This window comes from Fukomys damarensis, unplaced genomic scaffold, assembly GCF_012274545.1.
Source record: "Fukomys damarensis isolate Sample0158 unplaced genomic scaffold, DMR_v1.0_HiC HiC_scaffold_37, whole genome shotgun sequence".
Classification (NCBI taxonomy): Eukaryota; Metazoa; Chordata; class Mammalia; order Rodentia; family Bathyergidae; genus Fukomys; species Fukomys damarensis.
The window spans coordinates 42,253,600-42,280,682 of record NW_022900949.1 but is presented as its reverse complement, the minus strand read 5'-3'; the positions used below and the strand labels follow the sequence as shown (position 1 = coordinate 42,280,682).

Sequence of the window (27,083 nt, the reverse complement as noted above, 5' to 3'; positions counted from 1 at the left end):
CTGGCGTTTTGTCGAGCAGAATTGCTAATTATTTCAGAGGCCTAGCCATAGCTGAGGAAGGGAGGTGGCAGGCGCAGCTTGGGGTGGCATCTGTGGATGAGTGGGTGCTGGGACAAGAGGCCCAGGCTGCCACCCCTTCAGGACTCCCAAAATCTGCAGGCTTTTTGGAGCTGGGGCCGTCCTGCCCCTTGGTTTCTGTTCAGTGCAGTACTCAGAGGCAGCAAGGTCTGTTCTTGCCAGCACTGCTTTGACCTCATGGTGAGGCCTCTGGGAAGTCATGAATTGCTTGTGTGTTTAATGGACTCATGGGTGGAGGGGGGAAAGACTCCAAAGGAACCCAGTGTGTTTTTCCAGGTGCAAAGCTAATGTCAACTGTAAGGACCTCGTCTACACATGCTTTTGTGGCTGGGTGTCTTTGTGACTACAGACTCTGTGCAGGTCTACGGGTGTTCTGGATGAACATGTGCAATGTTCACAGGTCACAGGGTGTCCAGCATGACTGCCTGTCTCTGATGAGCTATCCATAGCTGCACTGCATGGGCCTTCAAGGTATGCTTCTATCTCATTTACATGACCCACTGGAAGGTGAAGGAGAGAGACTGAGGGGGGACCAGACCTCAGGTGGGCAGCACCCAGGCACTGAAGGTGGGGGGCTGGGGCTCGGGTTCCCAGAGCTCCAAGATGAAACAACTGGGAGATTGGCTTCATGGTGGAGATGTGGCCCTGGAAGGGGAGCCTCCCCACCCACCCAGGCTTCTTCCTGACTCCACCTAGCACAGGTCTGACACCAGTTAATTGTCTCTAACCAATTAGAGCAAGAGTATAGCAGTTCCCCCCAGCAATATCGTCTGAGAGCCACCCATCCCCTCCTCTGCCCCTGTCTTCACCCCTACCTCGCCAGCCTGAGCCTTCAGACGAGGGGCTATATGCCCTGACTTCCCATCCTGCCAGCTCCCACTTCAGCCCTGTCCCTCCCCTCCCTCTCTCATCCCTCATAACCCCGCACCCCCAGCTTCAGGCCAACTGAAACTCAGCTTTGTAGGTTTAACACAAAAGCTGTGGCAGCAGCTGGGCAGGGTTTTATAACCCTAATTAACATCAGATTCCCTGGGGTCCCAGCTCTAGAATCCTGATGCAGGCTGAGACCAGCTGAGCACAAAGCAAGGAGGGTCCATCCTGGTGCCAGGTGATATTCAGTCTCTCCCTGCCCCATGACCAGGGCCCTGGCAGCCACCCTAATGGGGGGGCACTGGGAAACGGGGAGCTACCCCCAAACTGAGATTGTGCCTGGCATCTCTATTGACCACGTGTCCCTGAGAACCAGGCCCTCTCTCCTCTGGATAAAGCTCCACCTTGACATGCTTCCATTAAATAGGGCATGTTCAGAAGAGAAAATTGCTACTATTTTCCCCTTTTACTTCACTGTCATCAAAATTTGATCCCATATTGCATCCTTATTTCAAAAAATGAGCTAAAAGAACTAAAATAAAAATCCCCACTCCTCAAAGCGGCAGCTGCATCAAGCTTCCCACTGCCCCCCTTACATTTGCCCCACCCCCAAAAAAAGAGAGACAAAGAAAGGAAAGAAAACTTGATTATTGAGGGAGGGCACCTGCTGGCCTGGGTGCAACCATTAAGTGGCCGTGGCTTTGGGGTGCATGTGAGGAGGGCTGGGCACTGAGATGGGAGGAGTTTTGATCTGGTGAAATATGGTGAAGAATGGGGTAATTGGGGAGGTTAATTTGGATCTAAATGGAGCGATTCATTATCTCAACAAGAAGTTCTCATTTTTCCAGGGAGACGGCTGTGCCTGCCAGATGCTGACCTGCCTGTCATTGGGTGGTGGCTTAGAGGCAGGTCCCACAGTCAGTCTAGCTCACCTGAGTAATCCTCCCTGCCAAGCTGGTGGGGGGAAGAGTACAATTTAATTCGGTTTATTCCCCAATTTATTTGGCACTATATTGAATAGCTTTTCACATCAAAAAGGAGTAATAGAGTTAGGGCAGAAGACTAGGCTCTTACTCTGGAGTCTGCATCAGAGCCTCTTTGAAGCCAAAGGAAAAAGGGAGAACCAAGATATTGTGTTACCACCAGAGGAAACAAGTCATAATTTAGGTCAGCTACCCATGGAAGCCTAGTCCAGTTTGCTGTAGAATGGTACCTTGGGTCACTTTCAGAATAGTACCCCTTCACCCCACCTCCCTTTGCTAGGTAGAAGAAGGGTCTGGGAACGCATCAGGGCTCTAATGTGACCCTGGACAGGTCCCTCCACTCCAGTATTTGGAACCCCATCTGTTTCTCCCTGGGGCTGCAGGCAGTGCCTGGATCTCTGGTCACACAGGTGCAGCTTCCACAGTTGGAAGTGCTTCAGGCCAGGCCTAGCAGTAGAACAAGGTTTGGGTCCTAGATCCTTCTGCCACCTTTGTGGACTCAGAATACTCACTGCATTGTTCTGAGCTTCCTTCTGGAACTGGACCAGTTGCACCCACCTTATCCTCATTGTGATGATCACATGTGGACAGCTGGGATCCCAGAGACAACTGGCTGGGGCTAGTACACAAGATTTCCTTGGTCCACGTGGTATCCAGCCTGGGCTGGGGTGAGGGAGAGGAGCATGGAGACAAGTGGAAGCCCCTCTCCTGCACTGTGAACTCAGAGAGGCTAGAGCCAGAGCTGATCCATCATGTGTCTCCAGCACCCAGTATAGGTCAAAGATGTATTCGTTCAAAAAAGAAAGAGAGCCCATGGGGTCACCTTTTCATTTTTTCCACATGGTAGCATTAGTTGCAGTAACACAAAGCAGTGATTGCAGGCTGAAATGAAGGGTGAAAAGGAGAAGAAGAAATGGACAAACTGAGGGCATACTGGAAAGAGGGGACCCTTGGGCAGGAACCAGGCAGGTCATAGCCAAGAAGATCCATTTGGCCAAGCCTGAGGGTACAAGTGGTGGGGTCTATGGATCCAGGAGCTACCTTACTTATCAGCCCCAGTAAAAAAGCAGCACTGCCCCACCTACACTTTGGAACATGAAGATAGTCATTTGGCCAAAGATGTGGATCTAGTCACCACGTGCCCGAGCACATGTTGACATGCATGCTTGTGCACATGCATGTGTGTGCCCCCATTCTCACATTTACATGTTCACACGCATGCACATATCCCTGTGTGTCTGTACATACACATGTACACACATACTTCCTCCTCTGTCCCCCAGATTGCAAAATCAGATGGAGGGGACTTCCAGACTTTTGACTTCCCTGCTTACACACCTCCCTTAGTGGATAGCTGAGGGGCACCAGTCACAGAAGTTCCATTGACCCCCTTTCCAATGGAGGTGACCTTGAGGACAGAGGAGAAACACGGCTTTTCAGATGGCAGGGAGGATCTAACTCCAGAGATGGGCCAGCAAGCCTGGACCAGGCAGAGCAGTAGGCTAGGAATCAGGTAGCATAATGGCCTAGAATACTTTTTGTGGACTAAGGCTGTGCTGACAGAGCACCCAGCACTGTGGGTTCAGGAAAGGGAACCAGACCTGAGGGGAAAGTTCTGTATTCAGCCTTAATACTTAAAGCTCACTCTAGAGGAGTTCTACCTTTTTTGAGCCTTGGTTTTCCACCTGTGAAACAGGATGAGGATGGCTCTTGGAAGAACTTCAGTAAGTCCTTGATGGGTGTCCTGGGCCTACCCAGCCAGCCTAGAACTCAGCCTGGTACCCTGGGGAGTAGCCTTGGCCCTGAGCTACTGCCCCTTTGGGCCCATATTTTATGCAGTGGTCTTCAGTCTACACAAAGCCAAGTGTAGCTGGGTGGCTGAGCGCAACATTGACAAAGAAACCCACAGCAGTGCCCCTCCCTCCAACTCCAACCCTGATGCCACAGGGTTTCAGCTGAGTCTAGCAGCAGGACCAGAGGATAAGTGCAGGTGGGACCATAGCTCCAGGGAAGTAGCAAGAACTCTGAGATCACACAGGAAGACAAGTGCCCTGAAGTGTTACAGTGACTCTGAAGCAGAGTTTAAGCCCACCAAGGTCTCTTCCTGTCCCCTGGTTCTCTCCATGGCCACATAATGTTCTTCTACCCACACTGTCTGATCCACAGCCAGCTGAAGGACCATCAGAATGTCTCTTGGGCTAGTTAGGGAGTAGGGATGGGGACATACAAGCACAGCCTTGAGAACAACCCTTTGCCCTACCCTTGGGGAGCTATGACCACAAATTGAATAACCACCTCTAAGCCTCAGTTCTCTCATTTGCCAAATGGAGTGGGAATGGGACCTACTTTGTAGGGACTGCTATAGGTATTAGTAAGGCATAGTAGGTATTCATTGGCATTGCCCATGACAAACAGGGCTGGTACCAGGTCCAACAGGTGACTTTGTAGGTGCAGGGGTTCCAGGCCAACCTGAATATTTCAGGAGCACTCACTCAAGACCCCACGAATCACCAGCCAGGGGTCTCCACCCCTGAAAAATCCCAGGCCCTTCCCGGAAGCTTGCTCTGAGCTTCTGCCCCTTCAGGCATAAATTGCAAGCAGTGATCTTTCTTCAACAGCCTCTCCCTTGGGAAGCCCCTAGGTCCATACTCTCCTGTGCCAGGAAACTGACTCAGTCCTTCTTCATAAGCCCCAGCCCCAGTGCCTCTATATTTCTAGCACTTAAGTATTGCCCTGTGTCTTCTTATTAAAGTTGCCAGGCTCCCTGGGTGTATAGTGCTGTTTTCCCATTTTTACAGGGAAGAAGATTGAGGCCAGGAAAATAGTCCCTCAATTGGTATAGATCTCAGTTCAGTGTGGTTACTTCACTGGAAGGATCTTTCTTTCCCACACAAAGTCCAACCCAAACTGTTGGGAAGATGAGGTCCCTTTGCTGCGAGATGGCATGATAGAGAACTGACTCCCAGTCCCTTGTCCCACACAGCTGCCTCCCCTCTCTCTCCAGCTGGTGCTGTAGCCCTGTGGCCGTTGCTAGGCATCCGTAAGGCCCAGGTGGGCCCTACCTGTCATGAAGTGGCCACGCAGTATGGGGTAGGCACGAGGCCCAGGCAGGAGCAAGGCCGCCTCCGCCTGCCCACCCTCCTCTCACTTGGCAGCAGCACACAGAAGCCATTAGCGCCTGGCAGTCCATGTCCCACAGCTCTGACAAACACCTTAAATGTTGTCACCATGGCTCCAGCTGTCCCGCCGGCCGCCTTTACTCCTCATAATAACCAAGTGTCGAGGCTGATTGCAGCAGCGGGATGCAGCCAGTATTCAGAGCAGCTTTTACACTGGGCGTTTCCACCTGGCAGCTAGACTGTACCCACCCTGCCCTCCACCTCCAGCTTTTGTCTGCCTGTCACCTCTGCCTGGGCTCTAGCATCACCCCCAGGTCAGCTAGTCCCCCTTTGTATCCAGGATAGTGCCTGTGCTGCTGCCACCAGAGCTGGTGGACAACAATAGGATGGAAATCAGGCATCCATACCCAGCACGGAGATGGCTCCATTAAAGAGATTGGGCTCCACATCCTATTTGTCTAGGCAACCTCTGCAAAGTCCCAACTCTATCCAGCCTCATCTTGTGGTTTTGTTGTCTAGAGAAGGAGTCAAACTCAAATTCCAGTGTGAATAAACCTGGATTCTAGTGTGATATTCGATCACTGGTGGTCTTAGACAAGTGATTCACCCTCTCTGAGCCTGTGTCAGTGAAATGAGAATAATAATTGGACTTCATGAGGCTTAGAGGAAACATTGTGTGAAGTAAGGGATGAATAATGAAATGATGCTGTCTGAAACAGTCTTGGCCATGCTGGTTGGCACAAATACCTTTAAATAGTCTTAGGAGGTTGGACTCTTAGAAGCCCCATTTTAGAGATGAAGTCATCAAGATTCAGAGAGTAGCATCAGCCACCCATGTCACACATACATGACTCCTGGTTCTGCCCTATATAACATTCTAGTTGCTGATCTCTCTCATCCCAACCCCATATTCTGCTGGCACTAAGGGAGTGAACTAAGCCTGCCCTCTCCGAGGGCTCTTCCAGAGTAGGTAGGCACTGCACCCCACCCTAGCCTTCAGGGCTTCCTTTCAATAAGCCTAGGTACAAACAAAGTATCTGGGCCCAATTTGGGTTGATTATGAGGTCTCTGGTCACTGAAATATTTGTTTACAAGTTTCCTAACTCTCTGACAGTGCTGCAGTATGATGGACATAGAAGGGCGAAGAGTGAGTGATCACTGGTTGTTCTTCAGACTCTTCTCAGGTGAGGGTTGGGGCAGGGGCAGTAATGGTGGTAATCACCAGGAGACATGAGGCACTAGCAGGCGGGGTTGATGGTGGCAATGATGAAGATAATGGTACCAATAAAGGTGGTGATGAAGGTGATATTGGTTGTGGCATCTGTGGTAAGGGAGATGATGATGACCACAATAATAGGATGAAGTCATTGATGGTGATGGTAACGAGAGTAACATTGACAATGATGACAACAGTGATGTTGGCAGTGTTGACAGAAATAATATCAACAGTGAATGTGGAAATGATGTTGACGTTAGATAAGGGGAAATGACAGTGATGATAGGCTGATGGTGGAGAGAGTAACATTCTTATGGTAGCAGGGGGTAATGTTGGTGACAGTGGGAGTGATCAGGCTCCCTATGGAGTGTACCTCTTGGGGCAGTCCACTAAGTAGTCCTGACCCACGTGTGGGTTGTGCCCTCGCTTAAGGCAGGATGCACTGGGTCTTATTTGGTTCTCTTTTTCTTTTAACCTCTAGTGAGCACAGTCTTCTAGGTAATGAGATGCAAATTGACAGAAAAGACAATGAGCCAGCCTGAGGCCGGTGGGGCAGCTTTTAGAGTCAGACTGATTGCCTCCATGCCAATTTGCATGGCATTAGCTGTGCACATCTCCATTGGGCTTGTGCATTTCATCAGAGGTCACCCAAATAGTTGCATCCTACGAGAGGCAACAACCTGTGATACCAGACTAGGGTCAGGATCACCCTGACCCTGACCTGAACTGGGCTCCAAGATGTGCTCTAAGAAGTCTGGGTATGTGTAGAAGTGCAGTGGATTGAGGGGCTTCATGATCAGCTAAGGACAGGAATGGCCAATTGGTTAGGCTCCATGAGGGAGAGCCTAGGAGGTCTGGCTTGATCCTCACCATGTTTCCTTCTGAGCACGATAGAAAGGCCTCAGGCAGAAGAGAGACCTGGCCCTGGCCTGAGATGCCTCACAATAGGTCCAGGCTCTGTCCCTAACTGGCACTGTGACCTGGGAAGTCCCTCCAGGCCTTGGTTCCCCCATTTGCAGTAGAGCCAGCAGGTCCCTGACCTCATGGTCTCCACATTGAAGATGATGATCACAAATCTTGCCTGTGGCATGCCCAACAAGACTGGTTCAGGTCCACTTCTCCATGCCCAGAGTCATGTACTATAGCCCTCTGAGCAGCCCACTCTGTTACTGCCACCGTCACTCAAGGCTATGCCCAGGGTAGTTCCTAGAATGTGACCCAGGAAGGCCTAGACAGTGTAGGACCCAGGTCATTTTCCAAACTCAACCCCTCTTGGCTGCCCTGCCAGTCCCTCCCATCTCTGTGCATGGTGCTGAAAGTTTTGACTCCTCTGCCTTGGATCTCTGGTGCCAAGGTAGGTTGTAGACCCCTCTTCTTCTGCACTTGCTCTTCAAACCAATGAAACGCATAAATCCACACCCCTTCCTAAGAACAGACAGCAATATGGCTGGGCTTCTTCTCTGCCTTCTACCCACAGCCTGGCCAATGCCCCTCAGGCACATCCCAGTGCCCATTCCCACCCCGCCTCCCTCTTCACTGTCCCACTCCTTCTCCTGAGGTTGGGCCTAATCAGAGCTAATCAGAAAATTATGAGCTACCTGATTACTGATTAGATTCCTAATGTTAATAGAGTCAAGAAGGGCCTGCTCGGGCTGTGTTTTAGGAAAAAGTATAAAAATAACATCATGGGAAGGGAGTATGGCAGTCAGGTGGGGGCTCAGGCTGTGGTTGGGGGGGTCTCAGATTCAGCTTTCTAGTGGGAATTTATTTCATAGTAAAGGGGCTTCCTGGCACTCCAAGCAGCTCTTGCACGTTAGCAAGCAGTTAAGAACAGTGGACTGAATTACAATGGGAATAAATTAGGTGGGATATAGAGAACTTACTGATGGTCTACCACATGGCAGCAAGGCCACATGTGTCCTGCTTAGTGACCTGCTTGTGCCCAACACTGGCCAGGTACACAAGTCTTTAATAAGCATTTGTTGACATGAAGGAACCCTTCCCACGAGAACTGCCTCCCTTTGTCTGTCCATCCCTAAGCCATGGTGTAGAGCACAGGGATATCTCAAAAGGTATCTTAGAGGAGGATATTGGGGCATTCTGGAGAATGTACTGCTCTCGAGCCAGGGCAGTAAATACCTGGTCCCTAGGGACTCAATTCCTGGCTTCCCTGGCCAGATGAGGTACACATGTTCGCCACCCCTACCTTCTCATTCCAGCAGAGCCCACTTCATCACTGACTTGGCAGCTGGACAGGCTTGGTAGGTGACATTGTCACAAGGTCCAGAGTGGTGTTGGGGTCCTTGGAGAGTAGATGTCAGCAGAGCAGACTTTAAAGGCAGTCCCATGAGCTCCACTGCAATGTCACCAGTGACACCTATCCATAGACTCCACTTTACCCTACCCATCCCTTCCCCTTTACCATCTTGTGTCCCTGTTCTCTGTCATCAGCACTGCTTCTGGCCTGATCTCAGTCCCAGGGAACCCACAACCTCCAAGCCAGCAGACCCCTGATGACTCCTCCTGAACCTACCCCTGCCTACCCCATTACCATGATGGGAGCCTGGAGCCAGTTAGCATTTCTGTGTTGAGCTGAACTGCGTCCAGCTCTGAGGCTACACAGATCCATGAATCAAGTCCCTGCCATGAGGGACAACATCTGGGATTGAGTCAAATGCACCTGCATTGGAAGAACCCCACAGGGGATTCTGGAACCCAGCCTGGCAGGCACTAAGCTTCCTAAAAGAGGTTGCTGAGCATCAGTTCCAAAGGATGAGGAAGAGCAGGACAAGTAAGGAAAAGGAAGAGCAGTCCAGGCTCAGGGCACCACACAGACAAGGGTACAGAGCATGGGCATGGCAGGCAAATAGAGCCTGGAAGGAAAATGATGAGGTTGACAGGGCCCTGTAAAGATGGCAACCAGAAGAAGGCATGGTCAGGACACCCAGCAATCATCAGCAAAACACAGTAGCCAGTGTGGGGGCACAGAGTCCTGTGGAGTTCTGGGGAGATGAACTCATACACAGTTAGAGTGTGTGATCTAAAGTTAGACCAGGGTGCCCTGGAAAGGTCTATTCAGGAAAGGGAGAAAGTGTCATGGGAACAGGGGGCTTCAGAGGGGAGATGTCTGAGAAGTGATGCAGCATGGGTAGGGCTCTGGACACCAGCGCCTCCCAGCAAAAGTGGTGCTGAGGAAAGGGACAGCCCATTAGCACGAGCTACAGAAGAAGTCAGGTCAAGCCAAGGTCAGCAGGCCCAACTAGGTTGGGGTGGAATAGAGGAAGCAGTCAAGAGAATGCTTGAGGTACAGCAAGAGAAGAGGAAACCCAAGTCCTGGTGTTGTATCTGCAAAGAGAATCCACATCCTGCCTTCTATCCATGCCTGCTCTCTGTGTTTGCCCAGAGCCCTGAGGGGGAGGGGGAGGCAGGGTTCTGGTTCCCATTATACAAGCAAGAAATCAAAGCCCAGAGAAGCAAAGGCAGTGTCCACCAAATTACACATGGGGCCAGTAGTGGAGCCTCAGGAACCCAAGCCTCTCAGCTCTGTGGCAGGAAAGGGGGATATTGTCACATATTAGCACATACACCATGCCCACACATGTGGCGTGATGAGGGAACAGGAAGCAGTTATGTGCTCTGAGGTACACTTAGGTAATGCCATGTCATCCTGGTACCCTTACCTGGTGCTTTCCAAAGGATGAAAGAAACTGACGAATTATCTTGGGTCATAATCCAAAGGGAGAGAAATTGCCAAAACTGGCAAAGTTGTGAGAAATTCCATCTGACTCACCTACAGAGATGGATGAGTTTCATGCTGGGGTTTGAGCAGGTGTACCGAGCTTGGTTGGTGGGTTGCCACTCATTTGTACCCCTGGATTGAGCTGGTTGCAGCAACATAACCAGATAGGCAGAGACATGCAACCCCCAGAATGTGGCTGCCCAGCTCTACACTCACCTTCCTGACATGACCAGCTGCTAGAGTTGAACCCTGTCCAGGATAGACTTCCCTGAAATCCCTGAGAAATGGTCTATGAATTCATGATGGCCCTGTGAATGCTGTGCCCGGTCTCAGAGGTCCCTTTCCTCACCCCTCAGCCTATTGGTTCCTGCCCTGTAACACACCTAACCCACTCTTTCTGTGTGGACCAAGGTCCCAGTATGAAGCTAAGCAGTGAAGCAGTATAATTGATGCCCTCCCCTGTGAGTTCCCTTTGGCTTCTTTGCTTCCCTGGATGGGAGTATCTGAGATCACGGCCTCCTCCTCAAAGTGCCTACCCATGGTGACATGCCAGTTCCGAGCGTGGGTTTTTGTAAGTGTTCTTCTTTGGCAAAATACAACATAGCATCTGTTCTTTGGGACCCAGGATCTTCTGGGAAACTCTTTTGGTTCTGAAATTGGCCCACACTGATTGTCAAGGTCTTGCCCTCCCCACCTCCATCACAGGCCACCCTTTACTTCTGATATTTTTCTTGGGAAATTAAAACACAGTCTGTCCCTTCTAGGCAGCACTGAGGGATGTAGGAATCGATAACAAAGCCCATGTTGCCCACAGGGAGGGAGTGAGCACAAGCCCAGGGGTGGAGAAGCAGTTGCCCCCCTGCAGAAGGAGATCACAACACCAATGAGTTTTTCCCAGTACATGTATTCTGACCTTTTTTATTTTTCTGTTTTTAAAGGAAAGAAATCTATTTTACTAATTTTTTTAACTTGTGGAAGGCATACATGGCCAATGAGGGAAAAGGTCAGGGAGGGACCTAACAAGAGACTTATGTGAGGGCTTTACCTGTAGCAGTCTGTGCCAGGGCTGTTTGATATTTCCTCCGTAGGGCTTGGTTGCTGGAATTTTGGTCTAAATTTCAGTGTTTGTTTTACATTGCGCCGATGGTGGTTTCGTCTTTGAGCTAGAAGCAAGATTAATACAGAAAGTATGCTTGTTAGGATGAGCCTTGAGAAGGAGGCAAGTGTGTACCATACAGAAGCCACAAGGGATAAAGGAAGAGACCTCACAGGATGGGCAAAGCTGTGTGCCACTCTGCCCCTCAGGAAAGCAAAGCCTCCAATGTGTCCCCTTTACCTGCCATACCTAAGTCTAGACCCTGGTCAGCCCATTCTGCCCATCCTAGGTGCTTCAGTTTATCCCTAAGAACTCAGCAAAACAAAGGACTGGGACAAAAACTTCCGTCAGAAGGTCATAGTGAGTGAGGTTGTGCTCATAAAGCTGAGACAGATGGTGGCTGTGAGAACCACTGAAGGAGCCATCGGCCACATAGCAGGCACATCCATCCACACATACACTATCCCCAGGCCACAAGTTGGGCAGGAATGGACCCAGCTGGGATTCTGGGGCTCCCTGACTGTGGAGCACCTATTGGTGCTGTTGGTGGATAGATACATCAGTGAGCACTCAAGGCTGAGGTAACAGGAAGGAGAGACCCAGAGGGCCAGGAACCTGACCCTGCCTGCACTTCTGCCTTATTGTCAGCCTGGGGCTCCTGCTCCCTCCTTGCTGAGCTACATCTTGCTTCATTATCATGCAGATATTTTAATTATGCAGGTATGTTTTTAGACAGTTTTAAATATGTATATTATTTACTCATTAGACCATAACAGCTCTGGAAATTGGAAATCTGTATTTAGTGTCTATCAATGCACAATACGGAGCTAATACAGGTCCCACGGGAAGGGAGGGAGGGAGCAATGTCAGAGTACTGGGCATCCCCTCCTAAGGTATGGACCCAGTGACCCCAAGATTGGGAGAAGGCTCAGGACAGTACCTGGGATGCCAGTTCCTGGTCCCCACTCAGGAAATGCAGAGGAGCCACCATAGAGAGTGGGAGGGCAGCTGAGTCCAGGTGGCCAGGCCCCACCTGGCAGACCAGCCCCTTGCCTGGGATGGTCATCCAACACTGATGGACTGCGGCACCAAGTAGACCTCAGGAATGCTCCCTCTATCACTTCATTGCCAGGGCCGAAGGCAGTGGCACGTCAAGCCTCAGTCCCCTCCACCGCAAATGAATTAGCCTCAGGCATTTGCAGTCCTTCATCTGGCACTGGATTATCGGTACCAGGTGGTGAAGCCTCAGCCCAGAGTGGGGCTGTGCCTGGTGTTGCAGCCCTCTGGCAGTGCTTTCAGGGCATCGCATGGTACTAGCATTCTACCGTGGGCTTTCTGCCCCAGCCACTACCTCAGAGCTACCCCTCTATCACAGCTTCTGCCTGATGCAGCCCCAGGGCCCCAGATCTCCACATCCTGGGCCACAATTTCAGGACCTTTTATTCTAAGCCTTTGGTATCCTCTTGAAATCAGGAGTAGCAATAACCAATAAGACCAAAAAGCTCTTACAGTCTTTCCCTCTGGACTGTACTGCTGAACAAGTCCTGTTTGATAGGCAGTTGCTCCCTAGGCCCTCAGCCACCAGCCCTAGGGAAGGGGGTTCTAGTAAGGTGGGAAGGAAGAGGCAAAGGAGAAATGGGAAATATCCAGATGGAACACCTAAGAGATTGACACACCAAAGGGCTCTGACTCCCCAAGTCCATGCCTTTCCCCTCCCAGCATGCGGGGCCCTCACCCTCTAGGTTCTGGCCTCTGAGGTTCCTTATCTCACATCATTGTCTGCCTCAGCTCCCTGAAGTTAAAGATGTTTAACTTAGTACCAGTGTAGGGGCCAATCCCCAGAGGACTATTGTCCCCAGCCTAGTGCACTGCTAGACCTCTTGTTTCTTGCCTTTTCTTGTGAGAGTGGTTCCCAGAGCTGAGGGAAATTGATTGTTAACTGAAACTCTCTGATAATTGCCTGTGAAAGGCCTATTGTTATCATTATGCACTTGGCTTTGGGCAGCCCTACTCAACAATCCCACCTCAGTTCCCTCCAATGTCATAACCATGATGAGGATAGCACAGGCCAGGTGAGGCACCCTTGATGACTTCACAACAGCAACATCCTCTTGATATCCCTCACTCCCCAGGATGTGGTGAGGAAAAGAGGCTTAAAGACATTAACCACATGCTTAGGGTTACATACCTGGCCAGGGAGAGCCAGACTCAAGCCCAAGGCTCTACCCAGGTCCAGAGAGGCCCTGACCTTGACAGAGCAGACATCTGTTAAACACCTGCTGTATGACAGACCAGATGATTGTTAAGCTTGACAGCCACGACACTGCTACCACCAACTTTAAAGTTCAAGGGGAAGGCAGACTTGGCAGACTATTCCCTGAGTAGGGGCCTGGCAGGGTGTGGATGAGCCAGGCTAAAAGGTTCTGGGCAGCAGTGGACAGGGAGAGAAGCATGTGCAGGAACCTAGGAACAGGAGGACCAGGGGCTGCAGGTGTCTCTGCTCTCAGAACCCAGGTCCTGAGCAGGTTCCTATAAGAGTATGAGTCCCAGGAGGGCCAGGGATTTAGTTCAGTGGCACCACACCTGCCTCTTAAGCACAAGGTCCTGAGTTTGATCCTTGGTATTTAAAAAATCCCAGAAGAACTGGCACTCAAGATCAGGGCTAGGAACAGCAACCCCAGCTCAGTCCTGCCTTGATGGGTACCGTAGTAGGTCCTCCATCACCTCTGAGCTTCCTTTCTTCTCACTCTACCATCAGGAAGGCACAGGGGAAGTAGGAGGAAAGTGCTAGGAAGATGAACTAAGACAGTGTAAGCAAGGCCTCCTAGCCATCCCTGAACAGATCTGACCACTGTGGACTCTATGAGGGAAGGACCCCAAGACTGAGTATCAGATCACTTGGGCCAGGTAGGTGGAGCAAAGCTTGGAGGTCACTGGCTAAGAAGAGGGGATGCCTAGGGACTGAACAAGGGCAAAAGGAATCTTCCAGAGGTGATACAGTTCAGTAGGGATTACCAGCAGAAAAAGCGGATACAAAAGAAAGGCCCAGAGTTTGGTAAGAGCCCATAAGAGAAACCATAGTAGTCAGGATCCTAAGAACAGCTGCTGGGATTGGCAAAAGGAACTTCCAAGAACCTGTCCACCCTCTGAGTGGGTGCACTTGCTATCTCCAGTTCACAGCAGGATCCTGAGGGCCACAGAGGTGAAGGCACTCTTCTTGAGGAAGAGGCTTTAAACCCAGGCCAGGGTCCAGGCTGTGATCCCTTCTCCAAGCTTCTGGTAGGCAGTTCTAGGCCTCTCACCTTCAGGCCTAGTGGGACTTCATGCTACCTTAGCCTACCCACTCCACCCCATGCAGCTGCCTGGCCCTTCCTCATGTAGCACTAGACCTCCCTGTTAGCAGTCTGAACACGTCCAGTGCCCAGGGATGGACTGATTGATCTGTAACACTGAAAAAATAATAATGGCTTGATCGTTACTGAGGATTAAAAGTAATCCTTTGGCTGTGGCTATTGCAACTCTGTTATTCACGAGTCAGCGGGCTGACCCAGTCCTTCAAGCCCATGGGATTCTAAGAGCTCAAGGAAACTGGGGGTTGGGCCTTTTTTCTCTGGGGCTCCCTCACCTTGTCTGCTAAGTCACGGAGCCAGAGGGGCCTATAGCCCCATATTATTGGGCCTGTGAGTCCTAGGTTCAGAGCTGAGCCCTGAAAGGAGCACTCCCGAGCCAAGAGTGGATGTACAAGTGGAGGGAATAGTCCCTCATGGCCACAGCCCAGTCTAGAGACTTCACATCAGTTTAACTCTGTAGCCTCATCTACCCTGTGGCTTTTCTGTGGCAAGAGACCTGATCTAGTTCCCATGCTCTGTCCCAGCTTCAGACAGTCACCTTTCAGAACCATTTATGGGCCTTAGGCCACTGTGAGGTAGCTCTGGGATCCCAGGGAAAGTAGTAGGCCTCTCAGTAAGGAAAGGGGGGACATACTGATCACCCAAGGGTCACATCTCGAGATGTACCCTTGGGACTGCCTCCCTGGGCTTTAAACATCTTCCAACTGTTTAGTTGGCATCCATGACAAGTATTGGTAAATGTGTCTCACAGGCTGATCTCCATGTCTGGCTTCCACACTCCTTGGATGGGCAGCCATTGTACATTATTATACCCTCCACAGAAGGGCATTGCAGCTCATGACTTGGGGGTTTCACTCAACCCTGGTTAGGTTAGGGCCCAGAGGAATATTTATAGTTTAGGCAGAGAGGAAACCTCAGGTCAGGAGGCAGGCACAGGTGGGCCTTTTAGGGCCTCAAGAAAGTGTTACCTTTTCTGTGCAAAGCAGTAGAAGCGCTAACAGGCTTAGGGGCAGATGATAGCTAGATAATCAGATCTCTTCTCTGAGTTGAGACTCAGAGTGTTGCATGGAGAATAGGTGCAGGAGGACAAGAAAGGATGTGGGTTCCTGAGACAACAGAGCCTAGGGGTGAACAGTAAGTGGTTCAGTGATGTCAGGGGTAGGAGGTGAAGCAGAGGTGCCAGGGTGGATGGGCCCATTCCAAGAGGGGGTGGTGCAACTCATTTGCACTGAGCCCTATCCTAGGGACCTCAGCAGGGGCCATGACTAAGGATAAGACTTCTTGGGGACCACATGGAGCAGAGGGTCCCTGAAGCCTCTGGAATGCAAGAGTAGATTATGGAGCAGTGTGAGTCCCACCCAAAAAGGCCCTGCAGTAAAGAGTGGGCAGCAAGCAGAGCCTCCATAGGAGAAGGCAGCAAAGGCTAGGAGAGGCCAGCATTGTGAAGTGAGGAGCTTTGACTCTGAGAGTCGCTTTCTCATTCTGTCCCCAAGTCCCCAGCTACAGCTTTCCCACCATTAGTGCTCTTAGCCTGAGGAAGAGGGGGAGCCAGGCCCAGCAGAAGCAGGGATGGCTCTGGCAGCCCCTCTAACTCCCAGGTCTGACCTCTTATCCAGGAGAGTGATAGCCACAGCTCCACATGGAGTCCAGTCGTCGTTCCACATGTCAAAGAAGGAAAAGCTGGTTTCCCAGGTCCTCATTCCCACTTTCCCATAGTGGGCAGCCGTCATGCTTTATAACACTCTCTACTCAGGTCCACAGACCACATCAGGCTTGGACTGATGGATGGGGACATGGTGGCCTGAATACCAAAGTAACAGAGCCTTCTGAGTAGGGCTGGAGGCCTGGAGGCAAGACCACACTGTATCCATGGAATCGATGGAGCAGGCTTGAGGGACCAGAGCTGCCTCCCTTCCTGGACATCATGGATCTTGGTCATGGCTGATCAAGGCAAAGGCTGTGGTGAGGGCCAGGCCCACGGCCCTAGCCTAGCCAGACTGTGTGACAGTCTTGGAAAGGCCACTGGATGTTCTGTGACTGGGTATGCTAATCTGAGGAAGGGCCATAATGACACCACATGAGCCATGTGTGAACAATAACTGGTGCCATGTGTCTGGCTGGAGGAGGCTTGGCATGCAGTGGGTGGCCAGTGGTACTGGTTATCATTAGGTTTGAGAGGACATCACTGCACTGAGCTCTGCAGAGGCACAAACTCAGTTCCCTCTTCTGGAACCCCAAGACATCCTGAGAGACAGGATCCATGGGTGTGCCAGATTCAGGCCCGGAGGGTGGCTGGGCCTGGGCACCTCCTCTACAAGTCTTCCTGATGTGTCCTCTTCCCACAGCACAGGGCCTTCCACACATCAGTCACTACTACCCCAATTATGTGTCATTTTCTCCCTCCTAATCATATATGAGAGGCATATCTTCACACATCAGCATAGTCTTAACACCAAGCATGCCCAGTGACAGGTGTGGCAGGGTCAGGCATATCACTGTGCTCTCAGAGGCACTCTGTTCACAGGCGTGGGCTTCATTGCCAGAGGGCACTGAAATGAGCACCAAAGGATAGGCCAGGTTTGGGTGGACAGAGAGCTTGGGAGCCCTCTGGGAGTGACTCAGGAACCCTGGAAAGGGATACTGGGCCTGGGTGGATAGAGGTGGGCTCTGGGTACCCCCTGCTGAAAAGAAAAACAGCAAGTCACTATATAACCTGTGAGATCTCACATTGACTGGGGAAGGGGACACTAGATTGTAGGGGTAGAGAATGGCATTTGGGCTTGCCCAGGCCTGAGTGTTACTGCCATCCTCCGGAAAGGAGACATGGCTGAGCTGAAGCCCATAAGGAACCCCTCAGGCTGTTCTGTGCAGCCCACCCATCCTATGGGAAGCCAACTGTGGTCAGGGTGTCCTCTCATAGTAAGCTGGATACTACTGTCAGGGCTGAGGAGTTTTCGGGGTCTGGTAGGGCAAGGAGAAGGGAGGCCTTGAACCAGCCTGACCCCAGAGGGTGGTAAGAATGGAGAAGGAGGGCCTGGGGATTTAGCTCAGTGGTTTCTCCACCTGCCTTGCAAGTGCAAGTTTCTGAGTTTGATCCCCAGTACAAAAAAAAAAAAGAATGGAGAAGGCTTTGGGGTGGCCATTGAGCAAGTAGCCCCCACCTCAGTATCTGACCCCCATGTGTTCTGTCCCTCAGAGACTGGCCGATGCTGCGGAGACCTTTCAGAAAGCCCACCGCTGGCAGGACAACATCAAGGTAAGGACCACAGCACCCTCCCTAGTACCTAGGACATGCTACCCTAGCAGGGACAGAATGAAGAGGGGAGGCACTTCCCAGACCCACTGGAAGGGGCATTGAGTAGATCCATAGGCCTTTGTCCTTTGCTCAGTACAATTCCCAGACTCCCCTTACTGCTGAGACAGTCAGTACATACATCAGCACCAGTGTCACTCCAGAGGAGTTGTGGGTAACCCGTAGGTGGACAGCCTGCTCTAAAATGGCATTTCCAAAGAAGATTCCCAGATTCTTGACAAGCCCCTGGGTCAAAGAAGCCTCTTGACTTCAAGATGACTCATCCAAGATTTTAATCTAGTAACCTGGAAAAGAGGCTGGGAAATGGTGCTGTGTATTCTCCCCTGCCCTGTCCTGAACAGTAGCCTGTCCTACCAAGAGGCCTTCAAGCTGGGCCAGAGGCTAGGATGCTACGGTCAAAAAAGGTTCTTCTTCCATGAAGGCTCTGAAGGGGCTCAGACTTTTTAGAGCAGGGTGCAAGGTGATTGGAGCAGAGGGGGAGACAAGGATACCTCAGGGTACCTCACCAGCCAATTTCTGGCTGAGGCTGGACACTCCTGACCCTTCCTGTTGGGCATTGTCAGGCTGAGGCAAGGCTGTTCCTGGACTTGGGGAGGCCTGGTGCTGAGGATAATGGAACCCTCAGGGACCATATTCCTTGGCAGGGCTCCTTGTGTCCAGGCCATGCCTCCTGGTGGTCTCCTTGCTAATCACAGGGAAGGAGAAAGCTGAGTGGCACTGGAACCAGTAATGAGTGTAGGGGTGCACAATCCCCTGCCTCCCCGCAGTTCTGGACCAGATATCTCTGCCCTAGGAGGCAGGTAGAGTTTTGAGTCTTATTTATCTGATGAGACATGCAGGGTACTTAGGCCTACCAGAGGTTTCTTCTTGGTGGAGGTTTCATAGCTGGATGTCTGGTGCCAGGGGACTCCTACCTATGATCCTTGTCCCCTGCCCTCTCTCTCCATCCTCCCAGGTCACCCTGAGGCTGCCCTACTTTGCCCACACATGGTTTTCTTTCTTAACTGTGCTGGGCGCTGGGTTCACATGGGGTTGGGGACAATAGATGGCTTTTTAAGGTTGCTTTTCTTTTTTCTTTTTTTTTTTTTTTTTGGTACTGGAAACCAAATTTGGGCCCTTGCACTTGCGAGGCAGGTGTTGGCGGGTGGAACCACTAAGCTAAATCCTCACCACTAGATAGCTTTTTAAAATAAGCAAATAAGCCGGGCATGGTGGCACATGCCTGTAACCCCAGCACTTGGGAGGCTGAGGCAGGAGGATCACTGTGAGTTTGAGACCAGCCTGAGCTACATAGCGAGTTCCAGGTCAATCTCACTACATAGTAAGACCCTGTCTCAAAAAACAAAACAAAAAAGATAAGCAAATAAATGAATTAACTACTCCCTAACCCAACCCCCTCCCCAGGAGCCAGAAGACTGACCCGTCTTCCCCTGTCCACTCTGGCACTATCACTCTTCACTGGGCCCTGTGACCTCTGGCTCTCACTTACTGTTCAGACCATGCTACCACCTCCAGATAACCCCTCCCTAGCAGCTCCACATGCGAGGCCTACGCCTGAGCTATGTTCAAAAACCAGTACCTGTCCGTTCCTGCCTCCCTGTCTAGCCTCACTTCCTGATCCCCTTCTCTTGTGTTCCTCCACACTGAACACCACTTCAAGCCCCTTACTGCCCCTGGGCCTTTGCTCAGGCTTGATACCTCTCTCTCCCTCTCTGCCCCCCCTTCCTCCCTCCCTCCTCTTTTCCCCCTTCCTCTCCCTCTCTTCCTCTCCCTTCCTCTCTCCCCCTCTCTCCCCACCACGTCCCTCCCTGAAACACCTCCATTTGTCCTGGAGGCCCAGATCATCCCTTCTCTGTGAAGCTACTCTCTCTCCCAGCCTATCAGCTCCTCCGTCCTCTGGGCATCCAGGACCTTCAGCTCCTGCTCAGTCCCCTCATTTCTTCTTAACTGTTCTCTCACCACCACTGTTCAAGCATCAAAGAGTAAGGGAATGAAAAGACCTGCTCTCTACTTGGCTCTCTCTCTCTACCAGTCCAGGCCCCAAAGAAGGAAATGAAGATATTACCATGGCCCCCAAACCTGTTTTCTCTACCTGGTTTTGAGAAAACGCATTTCCCAGGGCTCTTTTGAAGCCCCTAGCCTCTGAATTACAGCCATTTCCTGAGGCATGAACAGTTTATTGCAGGCCAGGATGGGCAGGAAGGGGCAGAAATGAGGGCTGGGGCTCAGGGACTCCCAGGTCATACCAAGAGGTGCTACTCAAGAGCCTCATTCCTGCACACTGAGTCACAGTCCGCAAGGTTTGTCTCTCCATGTGGCACAGGACAGGGTGGCATTTGTTCTGCCTGTCAGCTTAGATATGACATGTAAAGGGGTCACATGCCAGGCCTATGGTACCTAGATGGTGATGTTCTGGTGCATCTCTGGCTGTACCTGCCCTCGAGCCCTGATACTTCTATCCTGAGATGAGGCAGGAGGGGACTCTAGCTGCCCCATTGTTCCCAGCTTGACCAGAGGTGCTGCAGCCACAGACAGCACTAACACCACAAACAGCACGTGTGCACGTGCACACGCACACACACATTCACACACAGCAGACTGGCCTGACACTCCCCGCCCTCCCCACTACAGTCTATTAGTTTGCCTGACTTTTTGTCCATCCTATTGCCTAAGGTACACAGAGCAGCGACCTGTAGTCACTGCTCCCCACCAACTGCAGGGTTACTGTTGCTCCCGGGAAGCTGTGCTGTGGCCATGTCAGCCAGGCTGCAAGGCATTAGTGCTGATGGGTACCCATTAGCTGCTAGCAGCCAGCACTGCCTAGCTGCCAGGGAGGGAGAGCAGGCAGCAGAGCTGCCAGTGGGGGCTGTCCCTGCCAGAGGGTGCAGGGATGGAGGCTGGGGAAAGGATGCTGTTTTGTCCCTTGCAGGCACACCACTCACCTCTGAAATAATGTCCTTCCCAATGACCTTGAGATGACAGGCCAAGGAGCTATGTTTGTCCCCATTCCCCAGACATGTGACATCTAGCCTGTACCACAATTCTAGCTTTAAGCACAGGCCCTTCCCCAGCCAGGCATTCTCCAGAATGCTCTTACCCTCCTGCAAAAGGCAAAGCCCACGACCCTGTTTATAGTCCCAACCCTAGCATCAGCCTCCACCACCTGCAGTGTCCCCTTTGGTGACTCTATCACAGATAGTGCCCAGTGCAATGACCCAAACAGTGTTTCATCTGTCTGCCCCATTCAAGCTCCTCCAGACCAAGAGTAATCAGGCCTGACCCAGTGCTGTCCACCACCTATCCATGTGCCCAGTCTGGTACCCTGCTGACAGAGTGAACAAGAATGGCCTTTTTATCTATGGTGGGGGAGGTGGCACCCAGCAGTTCTGGACACACAAAGGGCCCTTGGTTCATGGGCCCAGACTAGAATTCATGGCACAATGAATAGGGTACACAGCACACAGCAAGTATGCATTCACACCTCTGAGGCACACAACAATGGTATACACACACACACACACACACACACACACACACACACACACAGCCTCCCAGGCCATATCCTCACACCCTTGGCGTGGTTGAGGCACATAACCTGTAGCCACAGTCTTAGCCACCCAGACTATTGTACACTAGAGTAACCATGGCTTTGATTAGCAGGCAACACCTTCACAGCCCTACAGACAGGCAGCAGGTGCTCTAGTACCTATAATACTTCGGGTAGATGAAGACGAGCCACCGGCTGGACAGTACTCGATGCCAACACTACATCATGCCACCATTGTGTGCCACCTAAACTACCTCCAGGGAAGAGCTGGACTAGGTGTGGGTTGGGGAGAAAGGAGAAGCTATTGGCCCCAAGGCCTCAGTGTCAACACCAAGACCTACAATAGGAGACAAAACCATTCTCTGGGAGTCTAATAGAGAAACAGCCCTGCCCTGTGGAGTTTGAGGAGGGAATCTGAAGCTCTGCTTAGGGGATCTAGAGAGAGGACTGTGAAGGCAGGGCCAGGCAGAAGAGTCGGCTGGCCAGGACAGGTGGCCTCCCTGGCTTAAGGGTTTGACCCAGCCATAGGTCCCACTGCCTGCCTCTCTGCCAGGCCAGTGACAGACGGCTCTCTCAGAAAACACTCCGCTTGGCTGAGCTGAGCTGGCAGTGGGCCAAGCCAGGCAGGCTAAGCTTCTGCACTTGTGCAGCCAAGTGGCTGGCCTGGGCCCTACACAGGGGCTGGTAAGGAGCGGCTGTCATGTCTGGCCAGACTTGGCAGCCACTGTGCAAGCACCAAATCTGGATAACAACTATTACTCCCCTGGTCACCCTAAGCTCCCTTCCTCACCCTTTCCCCAGTGTCTCTTGGGCTTGGCTCCTGCTAAGGAGTTTGGGTCATACACTCAGGTGTATACCCAGCTTGTCATGTGAACAGGTCCATGTTGCAGGTCATGTGTATAGCTGGGATGGGGTAATTCCTCCACTCTTGCCTAGTTTGAGAAAAATAGCCCCTAAAATATCAGGGTGGGGGTTCAGCAGTGTAGACCTCAGGCATTAAGGACACCTGTTTCATCCCATCCTGGGGTCTTTTCCACATTCAGCCACTCCTATAGGCTGTGGAGTTGCATGAGGGTCCACTGTGGGTAGGGTGAGTCCTGCGCTGTCATGAACTTCTCTGCAGTTCCCTGTTCTCTTCATGCCCTCACAGGAGACATCATCATCTTGATTTGTAAGTGGGAAATTGAGACTGGGGTAAGGTCACTAAGGCTGTACAATTAATCAGGCATCCTTTCCTCATTAATGAGATGGGGGTTGTTCCCAGCATTCCTTACGTGGCCAAGCCTGGAGGCTGGGGCCTGTAAGGCACAGCCTCAGTTTTTACTCCCTGCTCAGAGCTCACAGGTATCTGGGTCCGATTTTGAACCCAGGACCCTTTGTCAAGGCCACTGTGCTGATTCATTATATAGTACTACCTTCTTGGTGTGTAACCAGGAAGCAAGACACTGATGTGGACATTTGAGCACTTGCAAGCCAAAGCAGGCACAGAGGCCTCCCCAGAGATCCTCTACGGCAGCCTGATGCCCTGTCCTGCCACACCCCCAACTCATACCTTATTACAAACAGCAATCACAGCTGTGTTTACAAAGTATTTTCTTTCATGACCTTGTCCACCACTGGCTACTGCTCCTCCCTACCAAGGAAAAGGGATGGCCTGACCCTCCTCAAAGCAAGATGGGTGAAATGAGTCCTTCCCACATGCACCAAGCCGAGGGTAGAGGGAGGCATACAGACCCCTGAGCTTTGTCTGTAGGCTGAGAATCCTTTGTAACATTGCTCCCGTGTCCCCGATGCCACCAACACCTGATCTTCCACTGAAACTGTGAAACAGTAGGATAGATAGAGAAATGAAGCCACTGGAGCAGCTGGACAGGGGACCCAAGTGAGTTCCAGAGCATCCCAGGGATGACCCAGGAATGGGCAGGTCTCAGCCAAGTCCAAGAGGGAAACCCAGGGATCCTGAGGGCCTGAGAGTGAACAGCTTCCAGCCATGCCCTTTCCTGTCCTTGCAAAAGCTTTGCCTAAAAAGTTGGTGCATAAAGCACCCAGCTGCAATCTGCAGTCCTCCCACCATGCCTGTCTGTTTTCATTATGAAGGGAAAGAGCATCAGAGCCGTGTTTATAACCCCCCTTTAGATAACAAATCACATTTTCTTTTCCCCTATGAGTGTGTTGAATTGATATTTTTTCCCTTCAGTTTAATGGGTTTGTGTGTTCAGGAATGATCTTCATCAACCGAAACTCCTTATTGTGTTTGATGTAGTGTCAGCTTTCATTATGTGCTTCAGTCAGAACCAGCACAGCGAAAGGCCGAGCACCCCAGAACCTGGGCCCCTATTCCAGCCCCCAGCAGATCCATGGCTGGGTGGCAAGAATGGGTGAGGTTGGAGAGAAGTTAGAAAGACCGATCACAGCCAGGGGACAAAGCCTCCCCTGCCCTTCCCTGCCTTTCCCTGATGTCATCTATGTGTTGGTGTCAGGGGCTATTGTGAGGAAGTGACAGACATAGCAAGTGCTGAAGACTCTGGAAGCTCTTCTCTGGGAGGTTATGGATGTGCCCAAGCATGGGAGCCAGGTGTACACTGTTCCACAATGCTTGGACGAAGGCTACATGTCCACCCAGTAGCCCATACCTCCAAAAACTGGTGGGAGACAGACTAGACTGCTCACCAAAGTATTCCCCAGTACTGGCCCCCTCACGCTACAGTACAGACCCAAGACTTGGGCAGTCACCAACGTCAAGCCCTCCCCTGGAGGTTTGAAGAGCTGAAGGAGTAAGAAGGAAATGGTCCTGCCCTAGGGTCACACAGTCAGTGAGCCCCAGCGAGGCCTTGGGCAGGGGTTGGCCAAGGTGACTTCCACCCCTGTGGAGTAAGTGCTGGCTCCATGCCTTGCTGCCTAATAGCAGGGAGCTGCCTTGGTTGCCACTCCCATTTGCAGGCCACAAAGAAATAGTCCCAGCTGGCCTTGGTGTCACATGCCTACAATTCTAGCACTCTGGGAGGCTGAAGCAAGAGAATCTAAACTTTGACCCCAGCCTGGGCTACTTAACCACTTAGCAAGACCCTGTCTCAAAATTGTAACAACAACAAAAAAAAGATATAGCCCAAATTTATTCTTCCATTGGAAAACTTAATTACATGTAACTCCTGAGCAAAGTCAACTCTGTATTAAATTTATTATATTATTAAAAAACTTATTCCATATGATTAGTTTTCCACGTCAAAAAAATTATTTAAAAAAATTAAAAGGCTGAGGATGTAGCTCAGTGTGAAATTCCAGGGTATAAGCCTAAATACAGCCAGGTATGGTGGCACATGCCTATAATCCCAGCACTCAGGAGGCTGAGCCAGGAGAATTGCTGCATGTTTGAGGCCACTTTGGTCTAAATAATTTCAAGACCAGCCTTAATTAGTGAGACCCTGTCAAAAAAAAAAAAAAAAACAAAGTAAAGTACTAGAAAAGAATGAGGGGGTCTGCCCTGAGTGAGGGCCACCAATGCAGGATTTTGCTGTACAAAACAAAGCTGAAGTGCACCTAGGGAGGGTTACTTGGACAGTAGCCCTGGCCCTTGAGCCCACCAAGGCAGGGTTGGGTGACCCCTCCTGAGCAGGTGGCACTTGCTGACACCAGGTTCACCTTCTGGCGGCCTCTGTCAGCCATGCTCAGTTCTGATTAAAGATCATTAGACATGAAATTAGCCCGTTTGTGTTATGGGTCCCCAGGGCAGCCAGTGATTATGACGCACAGATGGCTAGGAACCCAGGCAGCAGGCACAGGCCACGGGGACTGGCGGGCACAGGCAGGCAGGGCCTGGAGGCAGACATGCAGGCCGGGCTTTGTTTTCTCCTGCTCCTGTTGTGTAAACCCTTTGCATTTCACAACAAATCACAGATAATTAATAAGTACATGCCTGTAATGAGCAGGCTTTTTAATAGAAGAAATTGGAAGATGCGGCGTCGAGTCATTATTTCACTCTTGCCCAAGCTTGGCTCTGTTTTTCCATCTCCCTCACTCCCCATCCTGCCTCAGCAGCATCTCTGCAGTCAGGTTGGCCTCTACCCTTCCTCTCAGCAAGGCTGCCGTATAGGGCCCCTCCTCTCAAGACTGGTCTGGCCAGGATTAGGGTGGGGAACCACCACCACCTACTCATCCAGCCCTTCCAGGAAAACAGCTCTAAATGGGGAAAGGGGACAATCTCAGTCTCAGAGAACTCTGAGGGGCCTGTCCCAAGCCTTGGGGGTCCTGGCTATGTCTCAGGAGCCCTTGAGCTGTGGTTGCTAAGGCCTTTCTCCCTTCACCAGGAGGAAGACATCATGTACTATGATGCTAAGGCTGATGCTGAACTGGTAAGTGCCCCTACCTAAGGTACCAGAGCTATATCCCCTCTTCTGGGCCTCAGTAGTCTCAGCTATAAAATGGATGTCAAGACTGGGCACTCAGCATTCTAAGATGAACCCTACAGAGTTGTGTGACACAGGCCCTCTCCCCACCTCTTACAACTCCCTAGACATCCCAGCACCTCCAGGGCTGTGTCTCTGTGGCCTCATATAAGCTGGGTTTCACAGTACTGTGTGGCAGATGAGGTTGACAAGGCACTTGAGCCTCCCCACACAGGACACTTCAAGCCCCAGTATGGAGAGGGGCTGAGTGCCATGAGAGTAGGGAGAACAGGGGCAGTGGAGAGATGAACAGGTTGGGTAGCATGCACACATCCAGGTGTCTCTCCAAACCAGAGAAGGCTCCCTTCCCTATGATGAAGTGAGTGCAGCATTGGTATGTTAAGCACCCCACTGCCTAGTCCTATGGTCAGTGCTTGTCCCTGAGCTCAGTCATATTGCCCCAGCTAAAGAGGCAGCCTGGTTCCTGCACTCATTCTTTAGATGAGGCTCAGCTCGAATGGGATCACCTCCCTTGGAAGTGGTGGGCTGAGCCACACTGCTTTCCTGCTTTGGTGTCCCTCACTCCATGTCTTCATGGCTCAGGTCTACTTGGGCTTCCACTGAGGTATTGAGGTCTCTATCACCAAAGGACTCAGTGAAAGATATATGACCGTGAGGAGAAGGTAGCTACAGAAAAGACAAGAGGGTCTGAGGGTGCTGGCACTTGGAGTAGACAAATTTGGTGGACTTGTAAAGGCCCAACTACCTCTGCCTGACTTCAAGGCAAAGTAGTGGGACCCAGCTGTCCCCTATTTAAACAGTGGCATCACAGTTATACAGTCTCTGGGGACTCACCTATGCTGGCTTTTGCAAAAAACCTGAGATCCAGTCTTCCTCTTCCAGGCCTATATGCTTGGGGGCTGTCCTGGGTGGATGTGAAGGTGTCTTACAACACAAACAGGGGGAAGGCCAGCAAGGATCCCTAAGCAGGGTCACAGATTCCAAGTCGCCAGGAGAGCCATCAGGAGGGCAGGGGCCGAGAAGGAGGGTGGGCTTAAGCAGGTGTGCATCCCCTTGGCTGAGCTCTGTGGCTCCCGGAGAAGTTGCTAAAATTAAAGCTGGAATCTGAAATTCAAATGAAGAGCGAACCTTTAATTAGACCCTGAATGTAATTCCTTACCCCCCTCGGCAGCGGGCTGTAATTTTAGCAATCAGTGCATTAAATATAAACCAGGAGACATCAGTGGCCCAACGAACAAAGCCTCTGGCCTTGGGGGTGACCCTGGTAGGCCACCCCCAAACAGGACACTCTTTACTCCCTGCTCCCCACAGCCCCCAAATCTATCCAGGACTCTGGCCCATGACTCTAAACCACTGTCTGCCTGCCCCA

The 27,083-nt window shown here is 51.4% G+C and overlaps 1 protein-coding gene and 1 long non-coding RNA gene across 9 annotated transcripts in view; one reads left to right on the top strand and one right to left on the bottom strand.

Annotated features, from left to right (window-relative positions):
* Positions 1–26,769, bottom strand: part of LOC104856211 — an 80,082-nt gene extending 53,313 nt beyond the window's left edge. The window contains exons 1-2 of the long non-coding RNA XR_778578.3: positions 26,549–26,769; positions 11,051–11,168 (exon numbers count right to left, since the gene is read on the bottom strand). This is a non-coding gene — a long non-coding RNA (uncharacterized LOC104856211). The remainder of the gene's footprint in view (positions 1–11,050; positions 11,169–26,548) is intronic.
* Cacna2d2 (calcium voltage-gated channel auxiliary subunit alpha2delta 2) overlaps positions 1–27,083 on the top strand; it is a 102,674-nt gene that overhangs the window by 53,388 nt on the left and 22,203 nt on the right. For all 8 annotated transcript variants that reach the window (XM_010615468.2, XM_033759319.1, XM_010615467.2 and 5 more), the window contains exons 3-4: positions 17,648–17,707; positions 25,616–25,660. In XM_010615468.2, the coding sequence (XP_010613770.1) occupies positions 17,648–17,707; positions 25,616–25,660 (105 nt within the window). The remainder of the gene's footprint in view (positions 1–17,647; positions 17,708–25,615; positions 25,661–27,083) is intronic.